The 9,117-nt window shown below is 43.2% G+C and overlaps 1 protein-coding gene across 4 annotated transcripts in view; it reads left to right on the top strand.

Annotated features, from left to right (window-relative positions):
- Positions 1-355: 355 nt before the first annotated feature.
- Positions 356-9,117, top strand: part of DCAF6 (DDB1 and CUL4 associated factor 6) — a 1,234,054-nt gene continuing 1,225,292 nt past the window's right edge. For all 4 annotated transcript variants that reach the window (XM_040424129.1, XM_040424128.1, XM_040424130.1 and 1 more), the window contains exon 1: positions 356-574. In XM_040424129.1, coding sequence (XP_040280063.1) covers positions 451-574 — 124 coding nt within the window. In that variant the 5' untranslated portion in view covers positions 356-450. The remainder of the gene's footprint in view (positions 575-9,117) is intronic.

Here is a 9,117-nt window from a genome sequence, read left to right as displayed (position 1 = left end):
TATAATGGGAGGACCTGCACCTGTTCTGTGCTTAGACCCACACTGGATGTGGCTCACAATCACTGACTGTGTGAAATAGGCAGAATCCTGTGAGGGGCTTTGGTTCTGTCTGTGCTGTAACTGCCATGGGTTAAAAAAAAAAACATTGAGTAAAAAACGCATCCAATCAAGCCATCTGAATGAATATTATACACTGAACAGAAAACTTGAAGGGGAAAGGTCATCAGCAGAGCAGCTAGTCAGCGGTCCCACTGAAAGGCTGGACCCCTGGAGCCAAAGAACGAAAGTGGCCGGCATTAGCCCTGCCGGCTCCGCCCACCCCGCAGGTCACGGTGACGTGTTAAGCCGAGCGCTTCCATTTCCATCCTAGGCACTGTTTCTATTTCTGTGCCCAGTTCATGTAATTGCTTGGCACGCACTGCTATTTATGACTGGCGTCGTGCATGTCACATGCGCCCTCAGGACCCCGCAGTGAAGCGCCCCTTGGTCAGGAAGTTTGGAGCTGCTGACGCCTTCTCCGGTTGGAAGAGGTCTTGGAGACAGGGCTGGGGAGCTGTCGAGGCGATTCCTTGGGGGTAAGAAATGGTGACTGTCTTGTGCTAATCTATAAATAGCGCCTGATGGCGTCACATAGCTTAGGATACAGAATGTTGCGTTAGAAAGCTGGCACTGCCCGGCAGCGGTGCGGTGCCTGCTGAGTGCTCTGCCAGAGAAGACTGCAGATTTGCTATTGATTTGGTTTATGCAGCCCTGTGACTTAGTAAACTTTGTGAGCAGAGGAGCTAATATGGGGTAACCTTCAGCTTCAGCCCAGCCCACTGCCCATACCGGGCATCCAGTGCTATGCCCTACGTGCCATACCTGCTGTGTGATTCTCTATCCAGCCTACATCTGACTACTGCACCAGTCAGACTAGGGAAGGTCTGGTTAGGAGGCGGATGTCACAAATATTCTGTTTGTTTATTCCAGTGGTAGATCACAACTGGGGATTGCTACTGTTGATTTTATTTATTTTGTCCTAGAATGTAGCATTTTGGGTTAGTGGTAGACTTCTCTGTTGACATGGCTTGGCTGCAGGGACACTGGAGACTAGTGATGATCCCAGAATGCTTGTGAAATGTGTGACCACTGATCTACAAGAACACTATACATCTATTATGTTGGCTTCTGGTACTATTGGTTTTTATACCCCCCTTCCCCCTATTTTTCTGCTATTTCTTTTATACTCCAGAACAGAAACAGAAAATGCAGATGTAATCCAAGAGTCACATTAGGAACATTTATTAAAGTGTCTACAAGAAAAGCTGTCTTTGATGCCCAGAGTGTAGCTTTATTTTTTGAAGGCCACACCTGTTGTAAGTTTTACGTTTTCTCTGCAGCGTAATTTTGTGTGGAAAATCTGCAGCATTTAGGCTACGTCTACTCTACGACATTTGTTGCACTAATGTCGAGTGACAATTTTTATAATGGCAGTCTATGGTGTCGCACTGCAACATGCAACATACTGCGACGCAACAGTCGCAGAAAATCCATTCGAGATGGATTTTTCTGCGACTGTTGCGTCGCAGCATGTTGCAGTACGAAACTATAGACTGCCATTACAAAAATTGTCGCGCGACATTGGTGCAACAAAATGTTGCGCTACAAAATGTTGCAAATGATGCGTTTGAACTATAAGGCTACGTCTACACGACGACAAATGTTGTCGTGTAGACGTAGCCTTATAGTTCAAACGCATTGGATGAGATTTCACCCACATGATTTAGGTAAAGGACACTGCCAGGTTACAAGCTTCCTGCAAAACTGGCTTTGTTGCCCTTAACTACCAATTATCTTCCACCTTTCATTTTTCAAGCAGCTCTGCAAAATGAAAGGTGGAATCTGATTGGTTGTTATAGGCAACTAAGGCTAGTTTCACACTAGTGTTCAGAGCTCTCTGGGTTCTGCATTACCAGACACTACCTGAATGCCTGCCGGCCCCATCCAGCTGCAACCCAGCAAAAATGCAGAGAATCAGCCAGACGAATACTGCTGCTTGTGCTTTAAGTCTGGCCGAATCTTCTCCAGTCCCCATTGTAGTTAATGGGGCTAGCAGGAGTTCAGGCAGCGTTTGGCAATGCCGAACCCAGAGAGCTGTGACATCCTGCCAGATCTCTGAACGCTAGTGTAAATCTCCCCCAATATGTATAGCCATACCCTGGGAGATGACAGCTGCACTGTGATTGGTTGCCATGGGCAGCAAAGGCAGTTTTTTTCCCCACTTTCAGCACTCTGGCCCGTTATGTATAAAAATAAAGGTTTAGGCTCATAGATATGATTTATCAAGGTGGTTCTTATCCAGCGATCATCACTGATGTCCAGTGGTGGCTGGAGGACTGCGGTCCTAGCGATATGCCCCCACTGTCTCACTTCAGTAAGTGGCATTTATCATATAGAAAAAGTTAATACAAGCCACTTACTAATATATTGTTATTATCCATATTGCTTCCTTTCCTGGCTGAATTCATTTTTGTATCACATTATACACTGCTCGTTTCTATGGTTACAGACCACCCTGCAATCCATCAGTGGTGGTCGTGCTTGCACGATATAAGAAAAAGCACTAGCCTATGTGTGTTCCCATCACCAGAGAGGCTGATGCTTTTTCCTATATTGTGCAAGCACCACCACCACTGATGGATTGCAGGGTGGTCTGTAACCATGGAAACGAGCAGTGTATAGTGATGGAAAAATGAATCCACCCAGCAAAGGAAGCAATATGGATAAAAACAATATATTAGTAAGTCCCTTGTATTAACTTTCTCTACATAATAAATGCAACTTACTGATGTGAGACAACCCCTTTAAGGTCCTTTTACACTTATGGATAATCAGATAAATTATCAGGGATAAGCATCTGTAGAAACGCTTGTTCCCAATAACTGGCCTGTGTGAAAGGTGGTATCAATCACTTGAGCCGGCAAATGCTCGTTCATTGAGTGATCATGTCTTTTATCCGCCACCTAAAATTCTCATTTCTGTGCAGGAGATCACGCTGTGTAAACAGCGGTCTGCTGCTCGGGAACAATGATTTTTTGTAAGGGCAAGTGATTGCTATAGTGATATAACAAAATGCTGTTAGTGTAATACAACACAGGGCCACACACCATTATAAATTGGTATAAGTCCTCATGCACATGACCGTATGTATTTTGCAGTCCGCAAAAACGGGTCCGCAAAAAATACGGATGACGTCCGTGTGCATTCCGTATTTTGCAGAACGAAACAGCTAGCCCCTAATAGAACAGTTCTATCCTTGTCCGTAATGCGGACAATAATAGGACGTTTTATTTTTTTGTGGAACGGAAATACTGACATACGAAAACGGAATCACACGGAGTAACTTCTGTCTTTTTGCGGACCTATTGAAATGAATGGTTCCACATATGGTTCGCAAAAAAACGGAATGGACACGGAAAGAAATACAGCCCTAATGCTGTGCAGTCATATCAGGAGACCAGCTCTGGATGGGACCTCTCACTGACAGGCTCCATGTCTGGCCTTAGGCAATGTTCACATCTCCATGGTAAGTTAAAAGGAACCTGTCATCAACTTTATGCTGCCCATACTGATTTCAGCGGTCTGTCATTTAAAAGTTAAAAGTAAGTGGTTGCTGAGAACCAACATTGCATACTAGGCCTGGAAATGTCACGGCCACCTGAGAACAGTCATGGTTATTTATGAATTCCTGCTCTCCCTGCCCACCTGCTGCTGATTGACAGTCTTCCATCTAGTTTTCTCCCTTTGTCTCTAGGAGAGAACTGCCAATCATCACAGATGGGCGGGAAGAGCAGGAGATTATGGATAACTCTGACTCTTCTCAGGTAGATTTGACTCTTTTCAAGGCCTGTGCTGCAAGGATTATGATGCTGGTTCTCAACCACTTACGTTTAGCTCATGAGTGACATACTGCTGAAATCAGCATTTCTGTCACTATTTTATGATGGCCTCAGTGAGGTCAGCATAAAGTTGATGACAGGTTGCCTTTAAACGCTTCTATTCCGTTATAGGAACAGATAAATTAAGACAGACAGTGCTGTATCTGTCACATGATGGACTCTTTTGAGGGTATGTTCACATGGCTAAAATCCTTGGCAGAAAAATCTGTAGTAGTAGATCGGTAGCTGAAAACAGGTTGTTGTTGGTGGCAGATTTATAAGGCTGGGTTCACATCTACGGCATCCTGATACTGCACAAACGCCAGAAAAGTGTCCGGATCACCACTGGATCCCATTATAGTCAATGGGTATCTGGCGGTACACAGTTGTATCTAGCAATGCCAAATATGGTAAGCTCTGGTAAGTTTAGTTACATTTTATTTTCCAGCTGAGGAATAAGGATCAGGCTACCAGAATCTAAATGTGACTGTGAACGGGGCCCAATTTGGTTTTGGTACAAGAGTTTGGCCTCTTGCACACGACCGTTCAGTTTTTTGCGGTCCGAAAAACACAGAAGCCGCCCGTGTGCCTTCTGCAATTTGCGGAACTGGTGGCCCATTGTAGAAATGCCTATTCTTGTCCGCAAAACGGACAAGAATAGGACATGTTATAATTTTTTTGCGGGGCTACGTAACGGAGCAACGGATGTGGACAGCACACGAAGTGCTGTCCGCATCTTTTGTGGCCCCATTGAAGTGAATGGGTCCGCACCCGAGCTGCAAAAACTGTGGTTCGGATGCGGCATGAGGCCTTTGGTTGAGCTTTTCCTGATTCCATTCTTACTTACCTGTATATGGAATCTACAATCAAATCTGCTTCAAAGAAGTAACATTACTTCTGAGACTGAGATTTTTACACTGTATGCAAATGGTCAAGTTTTTTTTTTTTAAGTCAATGGGGAAACTGTTCTAACTGTGTATTTAGCAGCTGAAAATGCCTGTTTCGCTGCCGAATCAGTGGCAGATTTCAGCCGTGTGAACATACCCTCACCGTAATGGGATATCTGTCATAGTGTCCTTCATTTTGCTGAACAAAATACTGCAACATGCTGTGTTGTCTAGCATTTCTAATGGCACCTCCGATGCAAAATTGTTTATTTTGGATGATATTGTTACTTTTTTAGTAGTGCATGCGTGTTTGTTTTCTGACTTTATGCAAATCGCCATTTCTCGAGCCATCATATCCGAAACTACATTATGACAATATTCCAGAGGTAGCAAACATGGTAGAAGTAAGGATGTTCTAGATTTTTCTGTATATTGTTTTAAAGCCAGCAGCTTGCACTCAAATCTGAGCCGACATTTGTATGGAGGTTTCAGATCATTAACATCAGGCATCCTCAAACTGCGGCCCTCCAGCTGTTGTAAAACTACAACTCCCACAATGCCCTGCTGTAGGCTGATACCTGTAGGCTGTTCGGGCATGCTGGGAGTTGTAGTTTTGCAACCGCTGGAGGGCCACAGTTTGAGGATGCCTGATTGTCATGCAATATGCTCTTCTCTTTTTTGTGTCACACAATAAATTAAAAACATAACCCATTCTAGATTTTGCCACAGAATATACGGCACGATTCACATGTTTTACATGTAAGTATTTAGCAAATTTCACCATATGTATTTCAAAGGGTGTGTTGTGGCAGACCAACGGTCAGTCACGTGATGTCACCACCAGACATCTGAGAAGCTCTGACAGACGTCCTTCAGAACCTCCTCCTTGAGGTTCCTTTTGTTTTGCTTTCATTTTCTCATCTCGTTAGCCTCTCTCAGCTGTCATGTAGTTGCACTGATTGCATCCCTTTAAATCCCTTCCCATACTGCATCACTTTGCGGTTTATACAACTTCCTGGAGTGTATGCATGCTGGATGCTACTACTGAGTCTTCTACAGATAAGTTTTGTTCATTCATTTGTATTTCCCTGTTTGTTGGATCCCAGGTGACCCTGACTCCCTCCGTATCAAGTGTAGGGAGCCGGTGGTCGTGTCCCCTCACTATTATAGGGTGTTCAGGTGTTATACAGTCGAGGTACGAGGATATGCGATCATCTACCATTGAGATTTTTGCATAGGCTGAGCAGTTAGGGAGAGAGCCAGGTCTGTTGCAGGGCTATCCCTTTGGTTCCTTAGTTTTGGATCCAGTCAGTCGGATCTTCATTTTGTGTCTTCTAGTTTTCTGTACACCTTCCGTGACACGTGAGGATCGATACTACGTGTTCAGGTGAATGACGTCGACAGAGGAAAATGACAGAGGTCAGCGCACAGTTGAAAACTCTGCTAGGATCCCAAAAAGGGAGTGTCCTAGGCCCTTTATTTATACCCCTTCCAAGGGTGTAACCTCTTACAGTATTGACATAATTGGCAAATGACAAATATTTCAACAATAACTTCTGATTGGTACACAAATAATACTTCTAATTTGTCAGAACTGAAGCCATCTATTGATTGGTTAGTATTCTATAAGCTTTCTATATTCTACCTGTTAATTGCTAAGACAGGTGTTTTTTTTTTTTTTTCTTCTTCTTTTCTTACAAAATGCATACCTCTTCTTCTTTTTTTTTTTTTTTTTTTTAAATCAGATCATTTTTATTATTTCCATATAAAATAGGCATACATTTGGGATACAAATATGATCATCAACAAAGTACAGATGCTTAAATCCGGCTTCGGTATCAGATCATGCACAGAGTGAAATGATAATAGGAAATTACATTTGTATGCTCACATGTAAGAGACGAAAAAAACAAAAACAAACAATTAACCCCACCCCCCCTTGAACTGCACCCAGCCAGGTGTGAAATGTATATCGTTATCATTCTCCTAACGTATAGTACCAGTATTCATATAAATAAAGATATTTTGCTGACAACCATATTGTCTTTGCTTCCCTCTAAGCTTCTTATCCTAAAGTGTTACTCCTCATATTTACCATCAGAAGACGCCTGGATGGCAGCCCTGGCGTTGTCATCCACAAACCCCAGATAGATTCAAATTTATTGAGTGTACCTCTCTTGGTATATATACCCTTCTCCATCTCTATTAGCGTATTCATGCGGGTAATAAATTCCTGTCTGGTTGGCACTTCAGTACTTATCCAGTATTTTGCAATCAGTTTCCTAGCGTTATACAGAAGTCTGCCAATACCTATCGCTACGCCCTCCATCGTGTCGTCCTGCAGGAGGCCCAAAACACAGATCTGAGGATCAGTCTGAATTCTAATATTATATACCTCAAAGATGATATCCAAGACATGCCGCCAAAAAGGGCCCAAAGCTGTACATTCCCAAAACAGGTGCATAATATGCGCATCAGGAGCATTACATTTGGGGCATTGAGAAGTTTCTCGTAGTCCCACCTTATGCAGGAACATGGGTGTCCTGTACACTCTATGTATTAAATATAACTGTGAAAGCCTTTGAGGTTCACATAGTGATAACATAGGACCCTTTTCCAGCACTTCTGTCCATTGTAAGTCCGTCAAAGGCCCCACATCTGCACCCCATTTATCCTTGACCTTTAGTGGGAAGCGGTCGTGATAAAATGTTTTATAAAAGGTGGAGATAACCCCTTTAGTATCCCCCTCCCTTCCTGATCTGGTCCGCTATGAGAGATGCCTTTAATAACGAGGTCAGTTACCTTTCCCTGTATCGCGAAGGCATGGCGCAGTTGGAGGTATTAATAAAAATTGGAATTAGCAATGTTAAATTCCTCTTTTAATTGCTCAAAACTTTTAAAGGTTCCATTAGTATATAACTGCGACAGCCAAAGTACACCTTTTTCTTTCCATGTCCCAAAGCCCACTAATTTCTTAAGCTCCAGTAGCCCATTGTGGTTCCAAAGAGGGGTGACAGCAGTGCAACTCGCGATATTTGTGATGTCTTTAAGTTTTTGCCACACTTTACGGAATAATATAATACTCAGTAAATTATCTGGTGGACGTGTGTCTGAGCTAAGTTCCAGGATATAACTTGGTGGCTTTCGCCCTAGAGACCAAAGTACCCACTGGGCTAATATTGCCTTTCTTCCCCATGATTTAAACTGCTGAGCTTGCGAAGCCAAAAAGTATAGCCACGGGTTGGGGATTGCTAGCCCTCCGTTATCTTTACTCCTTTGTAAAGTTTCTATTCTGATTTTGGGCGATTTTTTGCTCCATATCAGATATCTAAATAACCCCTGTATTTTATAGAAATATTTAATCGGTATCCAAATTGGGCTGTTGTGAAGTACATACAGGAATTGCGGCATGAGCACCATTTTCACCAAATTAGCTCTACCTATAATTGAGAGCGGTAATTTACACCAACTGTTTATTTTTTTTGTACGCTTCTGTCTATTAATGGGTTTAGATTTAAAGAGGACCTTTCACTAGTTTAAAAACTAACTATATCAGTGGGCAGAGCGGCGCCCAGGGGTCCCCCTGCACTTACTAGTATGTCTGGGCGCTGCTCTGTTCGCCCGGTATAGGCTTCGGTGTGTGCAGCTCCCTCTGTTGTACGGGGCGGATTTTGTATTTGGCCAGCGCTGCAGCAAGGGCACCCTATCGTAGCGCACAGCTCATAGCCTGGGACTCCCAGTCTATGAGCTGTGCGCTACGATTGGCCAGCGCATTTTGGCCAGCGCATTTTAACCCAATCAGCCTGACATAATGATCTCCAGCCTTGTGCTCATCAACATTCTCACCTGAGTTAACAAGACGATTACTGAAATGATCTCAGCAGGTCCTTTAATGAAAGCAATGAAATGCAGTGGAAAGTTTTTTTTTTGGGATTAAGTAAATTTTCATAGCAAAGAAGGACTATGCAATTCATCTGATCACTCTTCATAACATTCTGGAGTATATGCAAATTGCTATTATAAAAACTTAAGCAGCAACTTTTCCAATTTTTATGTAATTCTCAAAACTTTTGGCCACGACTGTACATCTGCTGTGCTTCGGTCCAACTGGACCGGTTTGCAACTGTGGGATTGTCAACATAAGTGCTTTCAGTGTTTGTAACCCTAGACTGTAACTCCTGGAGAAGCTCCCTGCGTCTTGCTTTATGTCGCTGAATACGTCTGATATATACTCCTCTAACAAAAGCTTTAAAAGCATCCCAGACTATAGCTGCAGAAGCTGAGCCAGTATTAAATGACAAAAAATCCTGCAT

The sequence above is a fragment of the Bufo bufo genome, chromosome 3 (assembly GCF_905171765.1).
Source record: "Bufo bufo chromosome 3, aBufBuf1.1, whole genome shotgun sequence".
NCBI classification, from domain to species: domain Eukaryota; kingdom Metazoa; phylum Chordata; class Amphibia; order Anura; family Bufonidae; genus Bufo; species Bufo bufo.
This window is presented reverse-complemented; position numbering and strand designations above follow the sequence as displayed.